The 26,045-nt window shown below is 46.8% G+C and overlaps 2 protein-coding genes across 2 annotated transcripts; one reads left to right on the forward strand and one right to left on the reverse strand.

The window, feature by feature from the left end:
* Positions 1–1,505: 1,505 nt before the first annotated feature.
* Positions 1,506–5,130, reverse strand: IRX5 (iroquois homeobox 5). The gene is made up of 3 exons (XM_074881431.1): positions 4,659–5,130; positions 3,045–3,450; positions 1,506–2,768 (listed from the first exon to the last, which is right to left on the reverse strand). The coding sequence occupies exons 1-3, from the start codon at positions 4,905–4,907 to the stop codon at positions 2,002–2,004; spliced, it is 1,422 nt and encodes a 473-aa protein (XP_074737532.1). The 5' UTR covers positions 4,908–5,130; the 3' UTR covers positions 1,506–2,001.
* LOC141948653 (uncharacterized) lies at positions 4,906–23,900 on the forward strand. Its single transcript, XM_074881386.1, has 6 exons — positions 4,906–5,045; positions 7,045–7,387; positions 7,863–7,918; positions 13,000–13,166; positions 13,392–13,517; positions 20,892–23,900. Exons 1-4 carry the CDS (start codon positions 4,906–4,908, stop codon positions 13,145–13,147), a joined length of 687 nt encoding a protein of 228 aa, XP_074737487.1. The 3' UTR covers positions 13,148–13,166; positions 13,392–13,517; positions 20,892–23,900.
* Positions 23,901–26,045: the final 2,145 nt, after the last annotated feature.

Consider the following 26,045-nt stretch of genomic DNA (forward strand, 5'->3'; position numbering starts at 1 on the left):
ACACATTCAGCTTGAAACAATTTTGATTTTAAACCAGATTATCTACAAAGATCGTATAACCAACTGAACATGGACTGCATCTTTAAAACATAAAATACAAACTACTATTTAAAATCCCGTAAAATGTAAATATGCATGAATAAACCCGTTACAGCTAATAAATGTCTCTGACAAAGTTGAAGAGATTACAAAATAATTATCTGTCTCGTAAAGAAAAAAACCCAAACAAAACGGAGGGGTGTCTGGGCGCCAGCGGTCCCAGCGCTACTCCTATCTCCCAGCACGTTAACACCCCCGCGTACAACCCCCACCCCAAAGCCGATGTGAGCGGGGGCAAACCCGTCCCGGGGGCCGGGTGCTGGAGCAGCTCCTCGCCGTTGGCTGTTCGGAGGGGCCCGGGCTGCGGGGACCGCCGCCCCGGCGGGGGTGGCTGGCGGCGTCGGGGGCCGCGGGGCAGCACCGAGCGCGCTGAGGACCGCGCTCTCCCCTGGCCCGGGCCCTGGGGCAGCGGAGTGTGGGGGGGGGCGGCTTGTGCTCCGGGCGCTGTCCCCGCACACGCGGGACCACAGGAGACCGGGGATGCCCCGGCCCCCGCCCGCCCCCCGCCGCGGCGTGGCGGGTGCTGCGCGGAGCGGAGCGCGGTGGCCCCGCGGGGCTCCCGCACCGCCGAGCGGGCGGCGGGAGCCAAACTCGGGCCGAGTGTGACACCTACCTGCCAGCGCCGGGAAGCACCGCGCCCGCGGCCGGCCCTGCGCGGGGCTGCGCGCCCGCGGCCGCCCGCCCAGCCCGCGCCGTCCCGTGGGCCGCGGGCGGCGGTGCAAAACGCCGGGGGGCGGGGAGGAGGGGGAAGGGGGCCGGGGCCCAGGCGGCCCCCGCCGCACCGAGCGCCTCTGCCTGTGCAATCCCCATCCCCGGGCACCGCCGCGGCAGCGACGCGGGGTAAATCTGGCAGAAAATCGAACTCATTAGCAAAGTTCACCAGCTGATTGCTTTGCATAAAACACGACACTGATTGGAAGTAATTAGGTTAAAAGATGGGACTGCGCTTCGATTTGGTGTTTCTAACAAGTGCTTTTGTGCATGCCCTGATTTAAGCCTTTACCCCCGGAAACGACGGCCCTCCCGCGCCCGGCCCGGCCCCGGCCCCGCTGCCGCCGCTCGCCTCTCCCCGGCCCCGCGGGCGGCTCTCGCCGCCGGAGCTCGACCTCTCAGAAACCGTCAGCCACTTTGAAAAGGGCTTCAGGAACTACTGTAAGGTCCTAAACGGAGCCCCGCGTCTCTCTTAAAACGCGTATCTTTTTCCGCAGCTATGCACATATCTGCCCGTTGCAAAAACAGAGTGGTTTTGGTTCTGTTAAAAATCTCTTTTAATTAAATATTTGCATTTTACAAAGGCGGCTGCAGTTTTTTGTATCTAATAAGTATAACCTATTTCTTTTTTTTTTTTTCTTTTTGCATTATAGTTTAGCTCACACCCAAGAAAAAAAAACAATAGGCATAAAAAATTAAATTAAACTTGTATATATATATTTTAAAACTATGAAACAATTCGGAAAAAGACACAGAAATGTATATATTTATATTACGAAAACAACATTAATGCCTGTACAGGTGTCTTGATTTCATAATTTACTTCAAAGATACTGTATTATCAATTTAAATACAAAAAGCTACATTAAATATACAGAATAAGATTTAATACAAATCTTTCTTCTTTGTGTGTGTGAGAGAGAGCATGTCACTCATTTGCTTTTCACTTGGTTAAGACATTTCTGGGCGGTTTCCACCCAGCCATTTCCAATAGACTCTATAAACTTTTGAAGGGGGTGCTGGCAGGGAGGGGGGAGCTGGTCTTTTTCTGTTTGTTTTGTTTTGTTTTTCTTTTGGTAGTGGAAAAATAACTGCCAAAGCAATTTATTATTTCTCTCAATAAATTAAAAAAAAAAAAAAAAAAAGAACAAAACCACAGTCCCAGGAGGGGGTAAGGAGGAGAAGCCGATATTAAATGTTGGACATACCTTTCTTCAGTTCGTAAGGTGAGTCTTTGCAAAGGTCTACTTGGGACTGGCTCCGGATCATTTTAGTGTCTTTAGCCAGGCTCTCGGCTCTGCTGAGGACAGTCTGGTTTAATCCATTGAAGTGGGCGCCGGGGGCGGCGGCAGCGGGGCCGCCGGCGGGGTGCCCGTGCAGGGCCCCGAAGGAGCCGTAGTTCGTGTACCCGGGGTAGAAGGGCGCCGTGTAGTAGAGCGGCCGCGGCAGGACCGCCCCGTTGGGGAAGGGGCACTGCGCCGCGGGCGAGCGCGGCCGCGGAGGCGAGCGCGACGGGCCGCCGCCGCCCAGCACGGCGGGGCCGGGGGGCGCCGCCTCGCCGCCGGCCTCCTTCGCCTTGTCCGCCGAGGTGGCGATCTCGGCCAGCGACCAGAGCTTGGGCTTGGCGAGGGCCGCCTGCTGCGGCGAGTGGATGACGGAGGCGCCGGTGGCGGCGGGCAGCAGCGGGTGCAGGTCGGCGGCGTGCGGCGGCCCGGCGGCGGCGGAGGGCGGGCGGTACGGCGGGGGCTCCTCGCCGCCCGCCGGCGGCAGCCCGCGGCCCGCCGGGCACGGCCCCAGCGGGGACGAGCCGGGCGCCTTGGGGGGGGCGGGCGGCCCGTCGAGCCGCTCCTCCGCCGGCTCTTTGCAATCCGAGTCGCTGAGGCCGCCCTCGGCCTCCCGGGGGCCGGGGGACTCCTGGAGGCGCTCGCAGCCCGGCGCTGCCTTGGGATCCGCCGCTCCTGGGGTGGGGGGTGGGGGTTGAGGGAAAGGAGAGGGGTGGGGGGCAGCTCTCGGGCTCGCCCTGCGCCCCCAAACCCGCCCACCCACTTCGCCGCCCCCCCCCCGCTCCCCCGCCCCGGTCCCACCGCCGCCAGGCCCGCAGCGCTGCCCTCCGGCTCCCCCCGCCCCGGCTGCCCGCTCGGGGGGACAGGCCGCCCCGCCGCCACCGCCCGGGCCGGGCCGGGGGCAGCCCCGAGGGCGCGGCCGCGGTGGCCCGGCCGAGCCCGCTGCCCTACCTGTGTCCGGCGTGCCGGGGTCCCCCTTCTCGTCCAGTTTCTGGGGCTCGTCCTCGTCGTTTTTCTCCAGGTCGATGTTCTCCTCTTCCTCCTCGTCCTCGCTGCGGTTCCGCGGGGTCCAGGTCATTTTGTTCTCCTTTTTGAGCCGCCGCCGCGCGTTGGCGAACCAGGTGGAGACCTGGGTGAGGGTCATTTTGGTGATGATGGCCAGCATGATCTTCTCGCCCTTGGTGGGGTAGGGGTTTTTCCGGTGCTCGTTGAGCCAGGCCTTGAGGGTGGCCGTGGCGTCCCGCGTCGCGTTCTTGCGGTACGCGGGGTCCCCGTAGGGGTAGGAGCCGAGCGGCGCCGCGTACGGGTGGTACCCCAGGGAGCCGGCCATGCCCGGCGTGTGGTCGTAGGGCGAGCCCTGGGGAGAGAGGGGAGAGCGGCCCGGCGGGGCGAGGTCAGGCGGCCGCGGGGCGACAATGACACGGCAAGGGCAGCGCCAGGGCCTGCCCGCCGCCCCTGCCCGCGCCCCGCCGCCTCTGCCCCAGCGCCGGGCCCTGCCCGGCTTCTCCCCCGGCTCCTTCCCGGGAGAACGGGCGGAAGGGCCGGGGGGCTCGCCGGGGCCGGGAGGCGCCGGCCCCGGGAGGCCACCGGCCGCCTGCAGCAAATCCAGCGCTTCTCCCCCAAATGCGGGCGCGGAAAAGCAAGTGGGCAGCGCGGCGTGGGGGCGGACAACGGCGGGGGGACCCTTCCCTCCCCCCCCCGCGCTGGGACCGCGGCGGGCAACCTGCCGGGCCCAGGTGGCCGGGTCGGGCCGCTCCTCTGCCAGGCCAGGGGCGGGAGGAGGAAAAAAATAAAGGGAAGAAAAGAGGAGAAAAGAAAAGAGGAAGGAGAAAAGGAAGCAAGACGGGAAGAGGAAAGAAGAAACTGGGGAACTCCGCCGAGACCCTTAACAGAGGGGAGAGGCTGAGCAAAACTCCCCGGGTTTTGGGGGGAGCTGCGGGGCACCGCCGGCGGCCGTAGCCCTGCGGCGGGGATGCCCGGCGCCCCGGGCCGGCTCCGCGGTGCCCCGCAGGCGCGCACGGCGGCGCAGCGCTCTGCCTTCCCCTTCCCCGCGCAGCGCCCGCGGAGCAGGTCGCGGCCATGGGATTAGAGCTCTGCTATATTTAAGCAGCCTAATTATCGCCGTGCTGGGGGAAAGTTGCCTGGGTTTATCGCCCGGATTTCTCCCATCGCCGGCCGCTGCTGGGTTCATTCCCTTTTCAATCACAACAAGCTAATTTTTGCGGAATTACGATTACTGTTTTATAAAAAAAAAAAATTATTATTTTTTTTTAAGGGAATGAAATCGGTGCCCTCCCGCCCAGCCCGGCGGCTCCCCGTCGCCCGGCCCTGCCCGCCGCTGCCGCCAGCAACAGTGTGCGGCAGCACGGGGCGGCGATGCGGGAAAGTTGGGCGGCGTGGCGGGGAGCCGCGCTCCCTTTTGTCCCCGATATCTCAAAAATAAAATGGGAACAAAAAGCAGGCCCGGGGGGGGGTGGGGGGGGGGGGTGTGTGGGATGGGGGGGGCAACGCCCGCGGGATGCCGCCGTGCCCGGCGCGGTGCCGGCTGCCCGGGGCTGCTCTTACCACGTAGGAAGTGAAGGCGGCGGCGGCGGCGGCGGCCGGGTCGGTGCCGTACTGGAGGTGGGAGTTGTAACCCGGGGAAGGGGCGGTAAAGGCGGTAGATCCGGCATAAGGGGAAAAAGCGGAGCCCGAAGAAGATCTCCCAAGTTCATCGGTCCTGGGTCCGGAGATCACGCTGGTGCTGTACGCCGGGCAGGAGTAGAGAGCCAAGGACGCTGACGGCTGGTACAAGTAACCCTGAGGATACGACATGGCCAGGCGCACACATATACCCGGGAGCCCAAGGCGCCGGGAGGGAGCCGCCGCGCTGCCGGGCTGGGGCCGCTGCGGCCGGGGCTTCGCGGGCGCCTCTCCGCCCTCGCCAGCTGGGCAGCGGCGGCACCTTGCTCTGTGCCGGGGCTGCTGCTCCGCGCTCGCCTGCAGCCTGGCACCGCTTCCTCCTTTTTCTCCCCCTCCTCGCTTCCCCCTCTCTCTCCTTTTTTTTTTTTTTTTTTTCACCCCCCCCCCCCCCCCCCCCTCGCTCGCTCTCTCCCCCTTGCACCGGGGGGCTTTTTTTTCCCCCCTTCCTCCTCGCTCTCGCTTTCCGAAGGGTCCTGCCAAGATGCTAAGTTGGAAATTGCAGCTCCTGACGCCTTCTGCGCGGCCCGGCGAGGCTCCTCCTTCGCGGGGTGTTGTCAGTGGAAGGACTGGCAGGACCCCGCTGGGCTGCCGCGGCCGGGCCCAACCAGCGGGAGGGCTCCGCGCTTCCCTCGGCCCTCCCCAGCGCTCAGAGGCTCAAGTGCGCCGGCTCCTGGATTGCAGTCACCTCCGAGCCATTTAAGATCAGCTCCAACTTTCTGCATGTGCTAAATACCGTGCGGAGCCGCGCTGCGCCGGAATGCAAGCCAATCAGTATATGAAAAAAAAATAGATATTTAATAAGATTTATTAGCCGCCCGGCTCCCCCTCTGCGCAGCCACCCCTCCTCTTGCTCTCTGCCCCCTGCCCCTCCCTCCACTAAATCACTGGAGGTGGAATATACGGGGGGATGGGGGGTGTGCGGTGGTGTTAGTTTTTCTTTTCCAAACAAAAAAGGCGATTTGGGGCGGGGAAGCGCCGGGCCGGGCCGGCAGCGCCGGGGTGCGCGGCCGGTCGCGCCGTCGGGGCGGGGGCCGCGCCGGGGCCGCCCCGCTGCCGGACCTGTTGCGGCGGCTGAGCGAGCGGAGCTGCGGCGGGGGGTCCCCGGCGAGGAGCGGGCTTCGGGGAGCTCGGGGGGCCGTGAGCGGGGCGGGAGGGGTTTAGTCTTTCCCAGCGCCGGTCCCGGGAGAAGGGGAATCCGGAGGGGGAGCGGCGGGGGCGGAGATGGGTCTGCAGAAATCGTTCAGAATGAGGGTTTGCCCGCGGATCTGAAGAGTACACCAGGTATCCTCCAACCCCCCCCCACACCTCCCGGCTCATGAAAGGGACGAGGCGAAAGCAGATTAAAACCATATGAACCGGGATAAATCCCCGCCGATCAGGAGATGTAATCTCCTTTGATTCCACCAGATACATTTCCCAACAGGAAGAGACCCCGATTTATTCCCTTCTCGCTTTTTTCCCCTGGCGGCCGCGGACCCTGCCCTCCGCCGCGGCTCCGCGTCCCCGGCCACACGGGACCCGCGGGGCCGGACCCGCCTCGCACCCGCTGCGCCTGTCCCGGTGGGGGCGATTTAATTAGATTTATCTTATTTATTTTTTTAAAATCTGGTAACTTTTGCATCTCCCGGCCCTAATCCCTCTCGCCGCTGGCCCCAGCGGGACGGACGCGGAGACGAGAGGAGGGAGGCGGTGGTTTAAAACGGGCAGGCTGGGGCAGGAGCTCCCCGGGTCGCCGACGAGGCGACACCGACACCGCCCCGTTCCCTCCCTCCCCCCCTCCCTCCCTCCTTCCCTCTCTCCCTCCGGGGTTCCGTCCTGGCGGCAGTGGCCACATCTCCCCGCCAAACGGCGGGGCGCAGGCTGAGCCTTCCCGAGCAGCCCCGCCGCGGGGCCCGGGAGCGGCTCGGCGGGAAGGGACGCCGAGGGGGGACGTATTCGGGGGATCACGGCAGGGCCGGCGGCGGCGGGGCGGGCGCCGCCCGCACTACACTACCCAGCAGGCCGCGGCCCCGCCAGTCCCGCCCCCGCCCCTCCCGGCACGTGATTGGCTGTCCTCCCGCCGGCCGTGGGTCCTCCCCTTCTTCCATTGGCCGGGAGACCTGTCCCTCAGCGCGGCGCGGAGGGGGTGTGGAGGGGCGGCACGGTTGCCGGGGAGGCCGGGGGTGGTGCTGGCAGGACGGCGCGCGGAGGCGCTGCGGCCCGAGCCGGCCGCCTCCCGGCCCGGCCCGGCCCAGCCTGGCCCAGCCTAGCCCGGCCGGGCTCCGCGCAGCCCAAGGCGGCTGCGGGTCGGGCGGGCCCCGTCCGGCGAGGCGAGGGAGCGGTGCGGCGGCAGCGCCTCCCGCCGCGCGGCGGCACGTCGGGGCCCTGTGGCGGCGCTGCCCCGCCGCGCTGGGGCGCCCCCTGCCGGGCGGGCCTCGGCGCTGCCCCGCGCGCGGGCGGTGGCCCGGGCCCCGCGCGCGGGCGCTCCCGGGGAGGCGGCGGCGCCGGAGCCGCTGTCGTCCGCGGTCCTGGGGCCGGTGTCCGCCCGCGCCGGGCCGGAGGGCGCTGCCGCGCCGGGCCCCGCAGTAAGGCGGCGATCGCGGGAGCGGCGTGCGGAAGCCCGGCGAGGCGAGGTGGGTCCCGGCACCTCCTCGGCGCCGCTGTCGAGCAGCGCTTTGTCTGGCGATTCCCTCCTTTCTCTTCTTTTTCCTTTTTTTTTTTTTTTTAAATACATCTTTATTTTTTTTTTTTTTAATGTGGAAGCGTACCGTGTTTCGTCTCTTTAAAATCCGTGTGGGTTGTGCCCCCGGTAGCCGGGAAGGGGCTAACACCGGGCCGCACACTCTTACATGCTCAATCCACACAGGTGTGCACTTTCATCAGTTTTCAGCTGCACGGTGTCACTGGTGTTTGTCCCTGGGTTAATTTCAGCTATCGCGCCAAAGCACCGCACTTCTTTTTCCACTCAAAAGCGCTTCAGTCGTAATGCTCTGACAATATCCCGTGTTCGAGGAGTGAGCTATCATCTGGTAAAGTTTTATACATTTAACGTTAATTTTATATGTGAGTAGAATAAGTAACCGCTTTTCCTTGCCCCTTTCTTTGTAGGGAGAAGCAGAAGTTTTAACCGTCTTCCCATGGCATCTGACTTTTTCGAGGAAGAGGTAAGGTTAATGTCATGTAAAATTACCCTCTTTATTTCTGATGTTCTACTAATCTTGCTTCTGTAGGCGTACATTTTGGAAACTGGTGAGTTCATGCATACTTTCATGCATTGCAACATAATAGCAGAGCTGATTAATAAACGGTAGCGATAGGACTCTTATGCCATCAGTATTGTGTCTATCAAACCGACATTCTCACCACATTATGCCATTATTATATTCTTTGCCGTTTTAAAAGAACTGTAGATAATTCTTCAAGATATTGAAACATTTAGTTTATAGTTCTATTGCTGTGGCTGTCACCTTCACTTTGTATCAAATTTGAAACTCATTTCTTAAGGATGTCTCTATTTTCTGCTTTATTTGCACATTGATAGCTCTACTGAATGACTAGTCACAGCAACTTTTTCCTCTGATAGAAGCATATTAAAATGTGAAAGCCTAAGACTAATCTGCTTTGCAGGACTTTTCAGCCCTTTGATTAAAGGGAAATAAGTTTGTTTCAAGATTCTTGTTTACGTATTTCTATCAGTTCTACTAACAAATGTGGGGCTTGAAGATACATTTGTTGCTTCCTTTCATTTTTACTGAAGGCACAAACATTTGAAAGTATGGGTAAGTTCTTGGTATCAGGTATTTATTTGCTTTGCAGCTGTCAGTGAAATGATATAAGTGCAAGCTGATATTAAAATTCTGTACTTTATATATTTTGTTCAGAATTTCTTGGAAGCTAAACCGTTAATGCAACAGAAGAAACATTTACCATTCAACTCTTACTTAACGATGGGTAGGATTTACAGGCTGGCCGTGCGCTCTTCGCTTTATTTAAATTAAGTCTCGTGAATTTAAATTCAGCTTGTATAAATAAATAATTAAAGTCACTCTTTTTATAGCCTTCAGTCTGATGGGCTGGTCCTGCAAAGCTGTTTAAAATGGTCTTTGCTTACTTTAGTAGTCAGACTCCTGTAGGGTTTTTGACACAAGGGGAACTTGGATTTGAGATGACTGCACAAAATGTGGTGACCCAAAATGTAGCAATATTTGAACTTGCATATTTGTTTTTCTCCACTGGTTTCATTTGCATAATTTCATTTAGGGTATGCAAGCATATGTGGTACATCATAAAATAGCTTAATAAATTAATGTGTGAACATATAATAGGGATCAGCTGTGAATATTTTCTTTCCAGGAGTGGAAAAAGAGGCAGGGTGATCTTGAAAATAACAGCAAACTATATTGTAAAAGTCTAGCTGTTGGTAGGCTCTAACTGTAAGTGCTTTGGTTGCAGGTGGCTTGTAGTGGATGGAGTTAAACTTGGGTGTCTTGGATATGATGCACCTTAATTTAATTACTTTAATAGCTACTTTCTGTTGAAACTTTAAAATCTAACGAGCCTGCTTTTATTGCAGTCTTTAAAGATCTAATCGTTCTTGTGTGTGTCTGAGATGTAAAACTTAGTGCAAGGAGAGGCAACAGATTGGTTCCGTCATACGATTTTGTTGGGGTTTTTTGAGAGTACTTAAAAGATTATGATGGATAATGCTGTCTTGCCAAAGAATGCCGACACAGGTGTTCATCATTATCTTAATTAAGATCCTGAGAAAATGTCATCTTTCGGCATGAATTATGAAGGGAGATGCATTACGAGATCATTTCAACTTTTTTTTTTTCTTTTTGCAGTGGTAGATGAGAAGGAGGCTGTTTTCTCAAAACCTTTTTGATATTTCTTTATCAGCGTACGTGACCTTAGACACTTATTGAATAATTTGTTTCTCCCCTTGAATTTGTGAATATATTACCGAGAGATGTGTATGTGATGTTAAAGGGAATCCTCTTTAAAAAACCCAACGAACCAAAAGTAATCATTAAAAATAATCCCCCTCCCAGATACTGTTTTGTTTAAAGCTGTCCCTGTAAACAAAATACTGAGACTCAGATGGTAGTGGAAATCGCTGCTGGAAACATCTGTTAATAGGTGTTTTATACAGTGTATTTAAAAGTAGTAACAACTTGTACTAATAACAGAGCAAAATAAATATATGTGAATATTTATCTTTTAAATTATTTCCTTTTCTCACCTTTGTACTACCATGGAAGTAAAACTAATTAGTGTGCAAAGAGGAGGGAGGGGCTTGTGTTTTTCTATGTTAAATCAATATATTATTATGCTGAGACAGAACTAACACAATTCAGCTAAAATACTGGTTGAAGCATCGGCAGTAAAACTTAAGGGCACTTTCCTGCAGATACAACTCGTGTGTGTTGCAGCTGGCTTCCCTAAGATGAAGTGCTGGGAGTTACAGGGTCAGTACTTGCCGTGGAAGTGCTGGTGTTGGGTGGCTCTTAGCCTACGTGAATGATCTCGGGGAGAGCTCTGCGAGACACCCCGAACTCCTCTGTTCTTTCTTCTGCCTGCGCTTACTTTGCCCGAGACTCTCCTCGTTAGCGCTCTCTGTGTTTGCGGCCTGAGACCGAGGTGTAAACTCACGAACACCTAGAATAACTCTTCATTTCTGTGTCTAGCAATTGGGTATTGGGTAGCTTAGATAGACTTTTGTTTTTCTCGGCAAGCCTTTCTATGTAAAATCACTTCTTGTCTGCTAAAAGAAACCTGATTATCAGTCTGAGTCCTTTTTTAAATTGCGTCATCAAACCTGTTTAGTGTGTGGAATAAAACCATACGCAGAAGCGCAGCTGGCATGCCTTTTAAGCACATAGTTATTGAATTGAATATGTAACTCTAAAGATCTTGACAGTATCGTGGGAGAACCTGAAACTGTATTTCAGTTTCCTTGAAGTTTCTTGTAATTACCTTAAATGGCATGATTTGCTTGAATTTGTTGGCATAATATGGACTAAGTTAAGAATGTCTTTAGGGTTTATTTTGCTTACAGTTCCATGGGCATATGCAGAAAATCGACTCTCCTAATGGTTGACTTTAGTGGAAAAAAAATTAAAAACTGCTCTTTTTCGTGTCTAAACAAGTTTTTCACTTAAGGCAAGCCACATCTACTGTTAGTTGGCTCCTTATTGTGAAAGAGGAACACCTCAGCGGGAAGGATGGCTGTGGCTCCCCATGCCATTTTGTGGGACATGCATGTGCCCGTAGCATTCCATATGGTGGCAGATTCCCTTTTGACTGCAGGTGCTGCAGCGTGTTGGGAGCTCCTGTAGCTGGAATCTGGCCTCCAGTGTGGGTGTTAGAGGTGGGTGACTTTTAATAGCAGTGATGTGTTCAAAAGGGTTTGTGTTTTCATCTGTTTTACTTACATATATTTGCAGTCCTTATGGCCAGTATTTGTGAAAGCTCAGCATTACCTTTCTGAGGAGAAATGTAAAGCCAGGTAGCCTTTCTAGCCTTACACTCAAAGAATTCTTTTCAATAGTTCTAATTTCTGATTTTTATTAATATTAGAGTTTTTTAGTTTCTATTCCTTAATGTGGATAATGCAGGTGCGAATGGTTCTTGAAGCTGTTTTCTGCAGATTAAAGTGAGTGTATTTGTAGAGCCAGAACCTCCTTTTTTTTTTTTTTAATATAAATAATTGTTTGAGGAAAAAAGGAAGCCAGACGGACCTTTCAAGGTGAATGTGGATCAGAGTTTACTGATAAACTTGTGACTGATTAGTCTCCTACTTTTCCCAAAGGAGATGCATCTTCCTGAGCTTTTTTTTTTTCCCCAACAGAGTGAAAACTAGCTTTTTCTTTTCATAAGCACATCTTTTTCACAGTATTTCTCAGCATTCCTGTCACAGATCAAGAACCCAGTGTTTACCTCTGAAATATTCTCTGCTGACATCTACAGAACTTTTCATGCCCTTCAGATTTAATTTTGTGTAGAATAATGCATGGTATAATATGTAGGTCCTCTGTTTTCAATTAAGCTGTATTAGGTAACTATGCTCTTCTTTCATATCCCGTAGCGCAGTATCAATATCCAGATGGCAGTGTGCTGGGATAAAATAGCTACAGGCTTGGCTGCTACTGTAAAGCCAAGAACTAACATTTTAGCCTGTGTGATAAATAAAATTGAGGTTGCGACTCTTGGCGTATCGGAGTTGCACTAAATAACGCTACAGTGCTGTTTATTACTGGTTTCATTGGATAATATGCAGCTATAAAACCTGCTTGAAGCTTTTATTAAGAATACTCTGTCATTATAAAAAGGTGCCTACAACTTCTTTATGATATTGATGGTGCGAGAAATACTTTGTTTGTGCGGACTGCCTGGCTGTTGTCTAGGGAGGACCTTGCCCCATCCCAGCTTCTGGAGGCATTAGGTTCCATGAATGTCTCCTGGGAAGAGGACAGCTTTGTAAAGCCTAGGTTTCAAAAGTTACTTTAAAGGTATTTTTTACTCTTTGCTTTTTTTTAAGTTTATTTCAGTATTTACTTTCTTCAGTTAAAATTCAGCTGATACTCTCTGCGGTATAAACTGTGCTACTGTGTCACTAAGTAAGACTTAAACTGAGGTCACCCAGATAGCTGTCTGGGAGGAGGCTGCAGAATGGCTGAGACCTTTTTTTATATTGACTGAGAAGGTGATGGGAAGACTTGGTAGTAGAGAAGGGTCTGGGAGTCTTAAATCGTGATCTGCTTTCCTTATTCAATTTCTGGCACATCTTGTGACCTAGATTTGTCCGTGTAATCTCTGTGCCTCTGTTTACCTAACTGGAACCCTTTGCTTTTCTCAGAAATGTTCAGATTTAAATTGGTGTCCATACTCATATAATTTATTAAGCTGTTGTGCTTTTGAGCGAAAACCAGTTATTAATGCTATCACTGATTCATTAGCTAAATGCCACTAAATTTCCATATTCCACAGATCTTGGATTTCCATAGACACCTGTTTGTGGTGCACCTCTTAGAAAATGCAGAATTGAACACTGTCCAGTGGGATGTGGTACTAACATAGTGTCTGTGGGATTGAACAAACGTGCTAGATTAATGGGTGAAGAAAGCCTTGCGTTGCTCAGTCTAATCCCTGTTTGTAAGAGAAACCTCCTGACTAAATTAGTGACAAATACTATCTTTTTGTTCCATTTCCCTGTTCTTCATATGTCCATTTTTTGCCTTTATAGAATGCACCCAAGAGCAGAAGCAGTGAGGTCCATGATGGGGAAAACGAATCCAGCAGTCCAGCCTATCCTGCACCCCCCTGAGTACAGGAAGAGACCTCATACAAAGCCAGAATGCATCTGGGCTTGCAGCTCTTTCTGGCCATATTAAGTCCCGTTCAGAGTTAACGGTAAGTAATTTATTTTGTGTGTATGTTATGATTCATTAAGTAAAGCATTATGGTAGTGGCACTTTCCTTTGGGGTACTGGATTCTGTCTCTAATAAAATGCAGAATTAATGTTTCCAGACATATCAGCTTTAGTCCTGTTTCTGTTAAGAAAATCATGTGGTGCAGATGACAAGCATTGTAATAAGTATGCTCTTTCTGTTTCCTTTCTTTTTTGTCCTCTCCAGATGAGCTCAGTGAGCCTGGTCTAAGCAATCCTGAAGAAGGGAAGAACAGAGGTGGAAGGCAGGAGCTATTTCAAAGCAGGATTCTTCTTTAACACCCAAACATGAAGACTTTATAAACTTCATTAGGTAGAGTATTGATAATAGTGTAATATCAGTAATATAGCATGATGTAATATTGCACTGCTTTATTGTTCGTGGTTCTGTGGAGCTGCATTAAATGAACATATACGAGCGGCTTAAATGAACATTATGAATGAGAACAGTCGATCAAGAAGGTGGGTACTAGAGGAAGTGCTACTAGCTTTTTTTTAAGCCAGTGTCTCTTCTTTTTTCAGCTCTTTCCATAACCTGTAGTTCTTTTGTTTGTTGAGAAAGATGGAATGAAGAAAAATACTCTTTCATTCAAGAAATTGAAGATAGTTTAACTTCTTAACCAGAAACACTTCACAGTCCTCTTAGCTGTTACAGCATCTTAATGCTTTGTCCAGCAGAAAATGGCACTCATAGTGCGGACCTGTGAACTCTCCATAAACATCTGTAGTGCTGCAGCATGTGCTGCTCTTTCTTCTTAGGGCTTCCCTTGTCTGGGAGCGGTTGTGAAATGTCCGCTGTAGTGCAGCCTCCTGTGACCTCTTGCATTCAAGGATGGAATTTGCGAGTCTTTCCGTCTGAAACTTGTGGGAGCTCCCTCCTGAGCCCAATAGTTCTCAAATATTGCAAGAAAAGATCTGTCACTGTTGTCTGGGAGATGTGACTGACTTAATTATTATTAACATTTATTAAGTGCCTTACAATGGAGGGGAAGAGTCATTGCATTCATTTTTACAAACAGGAGAACTGGCATGTTGGTGGAATGGATCTTTTCTATCTTCTGTGATTCTTGACCCACCTAATCAGGTGATTGTCACGAGAGATAACAACTTGGCTCAGGAGAATGGCGCTGGGGGAAGATGCCGACACGTTCAGTATGGCACACTGCTTCTCCCTCTCAGAATGGCTTAAAGTAGTAAGCAGGGTCTTCCCCCTGTGAGCGTCTGTTGGCCAGTGAGGAGATTTAAAAGGGCTGATGAGCCTGAGGCTGTCTCTGTATCGGATAGCTTCATTATAGATCTCATCCAGTGAAAGAGTGAGGTACTGCAACTCATTTCTAGGAGCTGCTCTTGTTTTTAGCGATTACTCACCCTCTGCCTCCTCCCGCTTCCTTTCACAATAGAATGGCCTTTCCCCAGGATAAGCTGATTCACTTCACCGCTGTTACTTGCAGTTTTCCTGCACTTAGTTAGCCTCTAAGGCAGTAACTGTTTCTTCGGGGCTAAGATCTTAGTTTCTTTTTTTACTAGTTTATTTTGTGAAGAAAGAGAATTTGTCCAGCTGCTAGAAACAATAGTGGTTTTGATGTGTATCAATAAAGACTTAGAGATGTGTGTTTTCCATGTAGAAGATAAAGAGACTTAAAGCCTGCTTTAAAGGAAGGCAAACCTTGGAGAGGTTTACTTAGATGTACAATATGCCCTATTCTTTCATTTTTAAAAACTGTATTAAGGGATTTTTTTTTCAAGAAAAGAGAAAATAATTTCATCTTTTTGATTGCACTTTTTTCCTTAGTCTCACAGTTGTAAGATAAATATTCAGAAATATGAGTTGGTAAGGTTAATGTGATTAAAATGAATATGTGATAACAGGCTCTGCACATTAAAGATTAAGAGCTCAAATTATAGACTCCAGAATGAAACACTCCATGAGCATTCGCGAATTTTGTTTTTGTGAGGAATGCAGGCTCAGGCCCATGGTTGCGGTTGCACAACAGTTTCATCCTGTCTGCTGCTTTTTTGTCTTGACTGATGTGCACAGAAGTCTCTCGAACACTGTACAGTGTCAGGGTGAAAATGTAGTCTGGGGTGAGGTGGGGGAACAAATGAGGAGATAATTTCAGTCCGAGCATTAGTGTTACTCTATAAAAATAGATTAGTTTTACACAAATGATTCACATTTACAAAGATTAGTTTATAGCATTTTGACTGCACAGTAGTTAATTCTTTATGTATAAATTGATCCTTTATACAAATGTAATTCCATATACAACAGTTAATCTCTTTGAGTGCGAGTTGAAAATATATTATCAATTAATTTATGTAGGTTATGACTTTCTTTCCCCTGTACTCTGCAGTGGTTACCTACACTAAAGTTGAGTCGGTGTGTGCTTAATGAAAATTACATGTGAAATGTAATATGTAGAGGACAAAGAAGCATTGAAATCCTTATTGCTCTTAAAAAGACAAAGGTACCTCAGACAATTCTCCTTTCTTAATCTCTTGAGAATTTGATGCATAATTCTGTTATGAGCAATTTGGAGTGAATGGAATTTGAAATATTTTTAGAAATAGTGTTAGTACCAGATATTATTGCTCACCTTTTGTGAAGCCTAGTTTTGTTTTGAAGTGCTTTGCATTTTGAGAGGCTAATTTATAGACTATCTTCTATTGAGAAAGAAAAGCATCTTGGACTTGCATGGAGAGACAAGCCTAGCTGTTACATCTGTGAAATTTGCTAATGTTGCAACCATTTAAATAAAGTGTTTGTTTACATAACAGCAGTGGCATTTCTCCTCCTCTTCCTTGCGGTTTTGTCCAACTAGATGTTATGAGTGGCAGTTGCAGTGACTGCTAAGTGTTTAAATGATGACACCATTATGTGAAGTGATTTTGAAATGAGAGATTCCAGCCAAGAATTACATCTGCTCTCATCTCCTTCAAATCATACTCTCTGGCTGTGCAGATTATGATTGATTTGTTTGTGACAGATTGCAGGAAACAGTCATTGATTTTTCAATATTTTACCTTAAAATTATTTACAGTTGTAACCAAGGGGAGGTATTTCCATGGGCTGTCAGCCCCTGAAAGACTGGGATAATATTCCCTGCTCCCTGACAAGACAAATTACCCGTAATGAGTGCAGTAGCTGAAGGGTATACTTTTATTTTAAAATATGTCAATAACCCCAGTGACTAAACGAATATTGATTCAGCATAATGAAGCCTGAGTAATGTGAAAATGAGCTCTTCAAGGAGCATGGTAAAGACTTTCTTTTTAGCTTGTAGCAAGAAGCTTTTCATTCTTTACTGTTAGGTAGTTGAAATGTGCAGTCTTAAACAAGTCATCCTTAAACAGTAGTAATATGCGGAATAATGTAACAAAAGAATTCAGGGGTTTTTTTGGTTTGGGTTCTGCCCCCCCCCCCCCCCCCAAAGTTCTTTTTCTTTGATGTGTTTCAGCAGATCAAACGTTTAAAGAGAAAAATGCAAGTTATCCAGGGCAGAGATAGAATTACTATTGGTGTTAATGCCTTCTGAAATAATATTTTTCAGCCAGCCTAATGGTATTTTTAAAGTGGATTCTGCATGCATGGAAATGTATCTAAATAAACCGTAGATTTAATTTCATATTATTGACTTCTTGGACATATTGATGTGTGTTCTATGTGATCGGTCTAATACTCTTGTCCTTTAACAATTTAGAATAGCTGGTTTATGAGAACCTAGATATACTGTGTTATAAAACTTAGTTACTGTAGTGCACATTTTTCTTTCCGGTGCCTTGTAACGCTGCATGTTTCTCACCAAATGAGAATTTTCAAGCAGTAATTCATTTAAATTATAGCAATTTATGCAGTGCCATAGGTGTGGTGTGGAAAAGCATCTAATAGATTAATACGGATGTACTTCAGTTGTTCAGAGTAAGGATTAGATTAAAGACCACGTTGAGCTACAATTTTTTTTAACATTAAAAATATCGAACGCTAAAAAAACCCTATCATCTGAAAGGATCAATTTGTCATTTGTATTCAAGAGCATTGTGTAACGTTGGGAAGGCTCTGCAAAAGCACTGGGTATAAATAGCTGTGTAATCCAGACATACGCAAAAAGATACTTTCTTGAGGTGTTTGTGTATAATGTGTCAATTATGAAATAATGTCATAGCCAGAAGCATTTAGTGAGCATGTTTGGGCACGAAGATGACTTTCCTTATTTTCTGAGGACTGACTTCAATTGCATCCAACTAGCTTGTGAAAATCTTCAGAAGGATGTTTTCCTGTCAGCACACAGGTGATTTTTCCAAATGTCATTCCTTTAGCACAGCTAGAAAGTATTTCAGGAGGCACTTGAGAACCTGTGGCATTGAGAGTTAAATGGCAACCCTGGAATGTGAGATATGTTCCTGTTTTTAATTTGTTAATTTGCAAGAAAAATGTGATGCACATTTTGAGCGGGTTACAATTATAAATAATTGTAGTTTTGAGAGGGTTTGTGTATGACACGTGGAGAATCGTTAATGGTGAGGGAGTAATAACCTCAAATATATAGCAGTGACAACAGGAGCATTTAGGGCTCATGGAAATTAAGGTTCAACTGGTAACGTTTAACTACTCAGTGGTATTTTACACATCCCAGGTTCTCTGCCTGTTCTCTTTGTTTCTGTACCTTTTGTTTTTTTGGCCAACAGCAGGAGATGGGAAGGGAAGGTCCTCTTTTGGTAGCTTTCCCACAGTCGTGAGGAAGAGGGAGACTGTTCAGGGCTGGGTGCCAGTTCTGATGCAGACTGAAGGGCAAATAAATGTTTGTTTTAACTACATCTCCTTTTCCTGAATAACACTGCATGAGCTCAGTGGTACCAAACTGAACAAAAGCAGATACTGCTGGAAGTACTGCTGACAGCTAAACCGACGTGGGCTCTGCTTGCAAGCCATTGGCTTGTTTCACTTGCAAGGCAGGTAACATCTCTTGCTGCCTTTCCCAAAGACGAGTTTGCTTATTTACTACCTGCCTGCCTGGAATTCTGGTTCAGGCCTAAACTGTGTGTTTGTCACTAGTGGCAAATGGTGTGTTCTCGGCTGCAGGAAGCTAACAAATGGCTTGCAAGCTTTGTGGGTGATACTGGAGATTTCTGATGATGGTACCTTGGAAGCTCTTATTATTCACACATTTCCTTTTAGTGTTAGAACTGCTACCATTGCTAGTCCGCTTTCAGATGACTATGGAGGAGGGAAAAAAAAAAAGAAACAAAACAAACAGCAATCCCAAATCATTAATCAGTTAAAAGTTCTTGTGGCATTTGGGATCTCCTAGGAGCAGAGCATAAACCCAACTGCTGTTCAGGCAGGTAAAAGTAAAAGCAGAAAACACTGAAATGAAGGTCATGGGTAAGAACAGAGTAATTCGCTTTGCGGTGGAGAAGAGTCTGTTGGTAAATCGTGACGGGCTAATATTTAGGGGTCATATGTCCCTTGACACTTGGGGACTTGCAAATTTTGCCCCATTTCAGTTCATTTCAGGCCTGACACAAACACAGTGTCGCAGTATGTTCTGGTAGTGGGAAGCTGGTGCTTTGTTAATGGTGTGAGTGTTTCCGTGTAACGGATCAGATCTCTATACCTATTTAATTGTCCAATTCCATTATGAATAAGGTGGCAATCAAAACCACTGGTTGATTTTTTTTTTTTATTCCTTTTTTTCCTGTTTATTCTGTCTCCATGTTCTCTGCTCTACAGATAAACTATGAACTTGCTTTAGTTGGTGGGAGGGGGGAGGGCATGTAAAGGTAGGTGATGGAAATCATGCTTACTGGCTAAGCCTTCCTTCCGTCAATTTGTTTGTTTGAAATCTAAGAACTAATATGTGATGGAACCTGAATCAGAGCAGTCCCTAAGTGGGGAGACAGCGCCATGTGAATTTGCGAAGGTAAATGTCATGGTTAGTTGAAACCAATTCTTTCTGCCCTAGACTACACGTTGAGGTTGTTGTTTCTTTTTGTTTTAATTTATGAACAAATAATTGCTTTTATCAAAAGCAATTCCATATATGCAGAATACTCACATCTTCTTGGAATGTCCATATTACGTACTAGGATTCACTAACTTGAGTGCCAGTAGTATCACAGAGTCCTTGGTATGGTGACATAGGGTTTATGGTGAACTGTTAGAGGGAAATAACCCTAAAAAATATGAGGAGGATACAGGACGCTTTGAGAGTCTTGCCTAACTGCGATGGTTTAAAAAGGCATGGCTGACAACGCATGAGTGTTGAAATCTGTGTCTGGAATTACGGAAACAAGTTGAGAAACATGAGCTGAATTGATTGTCGATTATTTTCCTTTGTAAATACTGGGAAAAGATGTATTATGCTTTGCTGTGGCCTTTAGGGAGGGTCCACAGTGTCCTTTTTTTGTTTTGCTAACTTATCTTTTAATATGAAGTGTCATTCCCAAAATGAAGTAATGTCCTTGGGCTGGTGGCAACAGCTGGAGATGCAGAATTCATAAATAATTCAGAGAGGGATAAAGGGTAGGGGATTTTTTTTTTTGTCATTTGAATCTTTATTATGTGCACACATTTCACTTTAGATATGGCATCATTTGAATTCATTCAGTATGATGATTGCACTGACCTGTCATATTTATTTTGATGTCCCATCGAAGGACCATATGCTCCGTCCTCGGCATGAAAAAGGATGCAAGTTGCTAACCAAAAAGGCAGCTATGTTCCGGTAGGGATGAAGACGCTCGCTTCCTGTTGTCACGTCAGTAGGTGTACAGCTGCAGTGCAGTAGAAGAAAGTGTAGTTGTTACGTCAGTGCAGTGACTAAATGGCAGCGTAGTCTAGTGAAAGCTGGAAGGAAGAAAGGGCAAAACCCATTTGCGTCAAGGTGTTGCATGGCATTAAAAACTCAGCTGTCACTGAGGGCCAGTTGGTGTGAGGAACCTGGCATGTGGAAGATGGAAAAGATTAAAGCCAGCTAGAAATCTGCCAAGGTGGAGGTGTGCCACGGTAGCTTTAATGCGGGAATACAATTAATTACTTTGTATGTTGGAAGTGGGGTTGCCATGCATACAGCCTTCTGGGGATGCACCAGAGCTAGTCTGGTTATGCAAGGCTCAGATCTTTTTCTTTGACCAATCCATGCCCTTCTGTCCTCTTAAAGAAGCTGCTTGCTTAGCGAAACAAAATCTTGGATGATGTGTTTTGGGAAAACATGCAGTTGTAGTTTTCCTCTTCGTTAATTCTGTTGTGGTTGCATCTGGTCCTTCTCTCACTTCGGTGGTATGTTTCTGTGGACAAGTGGTATATTTTTCCAGAAGCTACAGAGAAATCTACTGGTTTCAAGTTCAACCTTGTCCCATAAGTAACGAACTGCATGATGATGAGTAATGTCTGATTCCTACTGGCTAATGCACTGGCTGATATTAGCTAGTCATACTTAGTGGGAAAACGGGACCTTGTTAATGGTACCTCTGTATGCACTATTAATGTGATAGCATGCAACCACTACAATATTTTCATGGTACAAGGTGTAATTGCAGCAGTGAGTGGTTATTTGTATGAAGTAGATGGTCCATTGTGCTCATGCCAGTGGCAGAAGGAAGCCCATTAAGTGTAGGTTAGCAAAATACAATAAGTAGATGCTATGAATGTGAATGATAACTGTATGTAAAATTGTTTCTTTTCTAGATCCTGCCATCAATGATTGAGCCTCCCTGAAATCTTCTTATCAGTTACTGCCGAGATGAGAAGGATAACAGGAAGGAGGAGTGCTTAAGTGGTTTTAATGACGGTTAATTTCATCTATTTATCAATGACAGGTTGTTTTTTCTTCAAAACTCAATTGTCATGACAAGATGCTTTTGGAAGTCATCTTTGTAAAATAAAACTGACAATTTTTAGGCTACAAAGAGCTATTGTATCTTTCTATACAATGTTGTCATTATGGTAAACCGCTGGAAAGTCTTTATTTTTGAAGTAATTTAACTTGCATACTTCATTCATTTATTTGAATGTCTGTTGAATGCCATGTGAAAAGTTTCTTGCCAGAATTCTTTTATTCAATGGAACAGTTATTCTTACAATGCTCAATTTATTATTGTCTAAATTACTGTTGCCTTAGCCTCCCGCAAAACTGTTTCTTTTTAGTAATTCTTAAACAAATAAGGAATGAATGAGGTTTTGTCCTCTTCGTGTTTTGATCGGCATATTTTTCCTTTCAGTGAAAGCATCTTCAGTTTTCAGAATGACACTATTATAAAGAAAGGTGCTTTGCTTTTTTTTTTCCCCCAACAGAAAATGTCTTTTGTGCAATGACTTTTTAAATATGTACACTGCCAAGACGCAATTACTGGAAGGAGAGACAGAAGCTGTTGGGAATGTCATGTTATGCCAAATTAAGAATTATTAGCTCTTACTTTCTCTGCAATCTCTTTGACTAGAACTCGAACTACTGCGTCTGGCTTATACTTTGCCTCTAGTGGAACTAATGTGTCCTTGGAGTAGCGTTTTAGAGTAACTTCAGATTCATGTTTTTTTTCACAAGTCTGCTTTAAACTGCTGGGATTAACTTCAGAGAAGGCAAGAGATACAGCCTCCTTTGTCAGCAGCTGTGCTGGTTAAAGAAGGAGGCTTCATGCACACTTGCTTCCTCACTCTCTCCCACAGGTTATTGCCCCTGCTAGGGAAGCAAATTGAACTGTTTCGCTGAGCACACACAGACTTATTTCAGCCAAAGTTAATCATTTTATCAAATATTAGTTAACTAGCACCCTGGGTCATTTTGATGAATGGGCAGGGAATGCATGGACCAGCTGCACAGACAACGTATCTGGAAAAGATGGTGTGTTGACAAGAGGGTTGTTGAGGAGCTGGTGGTGGTAGTCTTTTCAGCAGGTGCAGTTACATCTTTAAGATGTGGTAAAAATCAGATGTGTTACCTGTGCAGTTCTGTCATGTATAATATTCACATTTCAGGGACCTACTGGATGATATAAAATAAACCTGTGCTCTTTGACTTACTCCTTGTGCGTGCCTGTGTGAGAAGAGAGAGATGTGGGCTGTGTGTGTACATGACAGGACACCTATTTCAGGAAAATGTATCTGGTCAATTGTACAGATGTCTCCAATATCTAGAGAACACACTGTTGTGCTTTACTTATCAAAGAGTCTGCCTCAGCCAGCACACGCCTCAGGAGAACTGTTTTTGAAAGGTGGTGCCCTGAGCTGCCTCCTCAAAGAGGGGAGAATGCCTCCAGCAGGAGAGGCCACGCTGTCTACTGCTGCCTCACTGTCTGATGTTGCATCACCAGATGCTGGAGTTGGGTGAGGCATCCAAGCTCTTGATGCTCCCCGGGCTAAAATTAGAACGGTGTGGATGATCTCTAGTACTGGAAGGCATACTGAGTAAAAACAGTACACTAAACAGCTCCTTCAACACTGACCCTTCTTGCAAGAAGGCCATGGAGTGTAGGTGCTGTCCCAGAGATGGCTTGGGTGTACAAAGACCAAGAGGCTTTCTGATCAGTCAGAAACCTGAGAGCAGCAATGCTGCTTGTGTCTCCTCTTGGGGCACTGCTAGATGAAAAGAGCTCAGTTCAGTCACAGAAAGGACTGCACCTCCAGCTCAGCTAGTGTGGCATCCAGTATCTTTTAAGTGGCCCTGTGCTAAAGAATGAGGAAGTGGCCTCTCTCATGTGCCATATGTAAGGAAGGAAAATAACATACTACATCTGGAAAGGACCTGGTGTGTAAGGGGAGGCGGTGGCTTTGCCTCCTCTGGCTGGTTCATCCTCAGCAGCACTACCCTATCACATGCCTTCAGACTGGAGACCACATCTGCTGTTCCCTGAACTGGGGGTCTGAAAAATAGTGACATGAAGAGATGAGGCATGGCAGCTCTTAGGACTATGGCTTACAAAGAGATTTGGGTATGTGCACAAACTTAGAAGGCGCTAATATTTTAAATAATATGTGAAAAGGAAGTAGCTATGGTATGACGGAGCATGAAACCTATTGTTTTTCTGCCAGGTTTTGAGTTAACTTGGCTGTGTGCTGCTCTATGTTGAGAAAGTGTTGGACTCTTCTGTCAAATTCTTTCTTACCCTTGTTGGCCTATACTTGCAGCGTAGCACTTGGTGCATGCATAGTTCAAGGAGGCAAAGCACCAACCACATAGTTTCCAAAATCTCCAACTTGCCCCCCATCCAGTCTCTGCAACAGTGGGTGTGGCTCCAGGGATGGGAGCTGTGCCCTGGGCTGGCAGCCTGGGGTCAAGCCGTGGCTGAGCTCTCGACATCTGTGCTGAGTTCAGAAGTGATGCACCTCCTCCAAAGGGCTGTCAAATGTCTCCCCTGACCATGAGCTAAGGGGAAATGAGCCTCCACAGCTCTTTGAGACAGCCTGTAATTCATATAATTCTTTTATCTTAATATGGACTATTGTAGTACTGAGGTTAAAATATTTAATGAAATTCTTGTGATTGCCTAATAATTTTTTTGCCTGCTTAAGTGGTAATACATAGTTAAACCAGTATTGCAAAATAACATGTATCTTATGTAGAGCACTGTCATGAATGTGTTATGCCCACGAGTAAAATTTTATGTCCAAGCACTTAAAATGATCAAATACTATAGTTAAGGTTGTCATACTGTTTATGTACCTCTAAAAAGAAAACAAAATAAAATTTCAGAGCAGACAGATTTATTTTTTTTTCCTTATAAATACTCCAAATAATAGGTTGGTTTCAACTAGACTCCCTGGCTCTTTGGTGATTGCTGCATTCAGTATGAATCTATCAGGATTCCACACATAATCGTGTGTTTATTATTATGCTATTATAAACACATGATTTTTATGTATGTTCTCCACAAATACGTTGGACAAAACATAGTTTACCTTCTTAACTGGTACTATATGGTTACTTTCTAACTCCTTTAACTTCAGTTCAAACTTGGTTGAACAAAATGTGCATTCCTGAAAATAATCTTTACATCTGTAATATGACAGTTGATTTTATATGACTGTTTTCATACTCCAGACTTAGCGAAACATTTTCAAGGCAATATGTGTTAACAATATACAGAGATAAAAATCAGTTAATGACAAACTCTAAGGTGCAAACTTTAAATGAGAGCAATGAATCATTAGAAATTGTTAGGAAGGGAATTGTAGATTTTCTATCTTTTGAATGGAGATGAAATGTTTTTATAGAGGTACATGCTTGAACAAATGGCTGGGTGAGGTAGAGGAATTCCTCGTGGGCTTCTGTGGCTTTTGCTACACCTGGGGTCAGACTGGGTCACCTTAGATGTCCTTTTGGCTTGGAAGAGAGGAAGGCATCTCGGTGTAACAAACATCTTCACAGCATAGCAGCTTCCACTGAAAAGTTACTCAAAGTTACTTACACTTCTCTAAAAAAAGATCGGGGGGGGGGGGGGGCGGCATCACTTAATGACTGATGTGACAAGGTTCCTGTCGCCTTACACTGTGCCTTTTTCAGCAATCCTCTTTCACCTGACTGCTTGGTTCTGCAGTGTGTTATGTGTCATTGGCTTTAGGTGGGTTTCTTTCATTTCGTTTCCATCCTCCCTCTCCCAAATTAATCAGCATGTGAACATTTTTTTTAGAGCAAATGTCTTCTACAAAGTGTATACCTCTACAAAGTGTAGTGTTGCCGTGCTGCTAGAAATAATTATTAGGTTTAAAATAATCTGACAGCATCCTGCTGTGTATAAATTAGGTTTGTTCTCTGCTAAGATTAGTTAGCTGGCACCCATTCACTAGCACGTTACAAAAAAATGATCGCAAGTTGATCGCATCCGGTTATCTGCCTTTTTTCTTTTTAATGAGCTTTTTGTTGCTGTGCTGTCACCAAGGTTGAAATAAATGTGTATGTTTCCAAGTTCTCTACAGCCTGGGGAGATGATGTTGGCTCTTCTGTACCATGAAAAGACTTGAGGGCATAAGCGTTTGGAGAAGGGGAGAGTTTGTCTGCACTTAGATTTCTGAATCTTCTGCGCCTTTGGTTTTGGCTAATGGGGATGTTTTCTGCTCTATGGCAAGCAGCATTACTACTGAAGTCCAAAATGCCGGGTATAATTAACTCATGTGTTTAAATAGGTGTTGTTATTTTTTAACTTGTATGTACTAGCCTGTTTTCATGCAGAAGTACGTATTTTGTCTGGGAAGAATGCTGTGTGAATCAGAAAAATCAGAACAATTATTTGAAGTTATGTGCTAGTGTTTAGGATTTTTAAAATAACCATGAGGTCTTTATTTCTTTGTTTACAATTGATTAGGGTTAGAGTTTTGAGAGCTTAATGCCGACTGTAAGTGCTTTACAGTCAGTCACTGAAAGTTATGGGCTTGGCATGACTCAGGTTTATGTCCTTCAGTATATCCATTATTGTTGGATGCTGAGTAGTTGCTGCACATAGATGACTGATTTTTTTGGTATTTTACATTTTTACATGTTCAGAAAAATACTTTGTTAAAGCAGCTGCTGGGTGAATGGGGTAATTAAAGAACTGTACTGCTTTTATTGAAGTTGACACATGCTGCACGTTCCTTAAAACTCAGTATGTGAGCAGAATGTTTTCAGGATATATTGAAGTCAGACACCTAGAGATACTGGGGAGCATTTAATAGTAGTAAAGATAACTTTGAGTTTTACACTGTTACATAAATCATTCTTTAAGAAGAGAGCTATTATTGCAATACATTGCTCCTGTTCTTCATATTTTGTGCGCATGTATGTGTTATGTATGCACGCACACACCTACACACAAATGCTTAAGACCTGAACACTTTTATCCGACAGTGATTGTATTTAGTTTTTATTTG

This window comes from Strix uralensis, chromosome 12, assembly GCF_047716275.1.
Source record: "Strix uralensis isolate ZFMK-TIS-50842 chromosome 12, bStrUra1, whole genome shotgun sequence".
NCBI lineage: Eukaryota > Metazoa > Chordata > Aves > Strigiformes > Strigidae > Strix > Strix uralensis.

Bases quoted from the DNA above. Each gene is read 5' to 3' on its own strand.
- IRX5 (XM_074881431.1), bottom strand. From the start codon at position 4,907: ATGTCGTATCCTCAGGGTTACTTGTACCAGCCGTCAGCGTCCTTGGCT. The intron at 3,451-4,658 runs GTAAGAGCAGCC...CTCTCTCCCCAG, and splicing joins CCGCCTTCACTTCCTACGTG to GGCTCGCCCTACGACCACAC. The intron at 2,769-3,044 runs GTAGGGCAGCGG...CCCCCACCCCAG, and splicing joins CCCCGGCACGCCGGACACAG to GAGCGGCGGATCCCAAGGCA.
- LOC141948653 (XM_074881386.1), top strand. From the start codon at position 4,906: ATGGCCAGGCGCACACATATACCCGGGAGCCCAAGGCGCCGGGAGGGA. The intron at 5,046-7,044 runs GTGCCGGGGCTG...GGCTCCGCGCAG, and splicing joins CAGCGGCGGCACCTTGCTCT to CCCAAGGCGGCTGCGGGTCG. The intron at 7,388-7,862 runs GTGGGTCCCGGC...CTTTCTTTGTAG, and splicing joins CGGAAGCCCGGCGAGGCGAG to GGAGAAGCAGAAGTTTTAAC.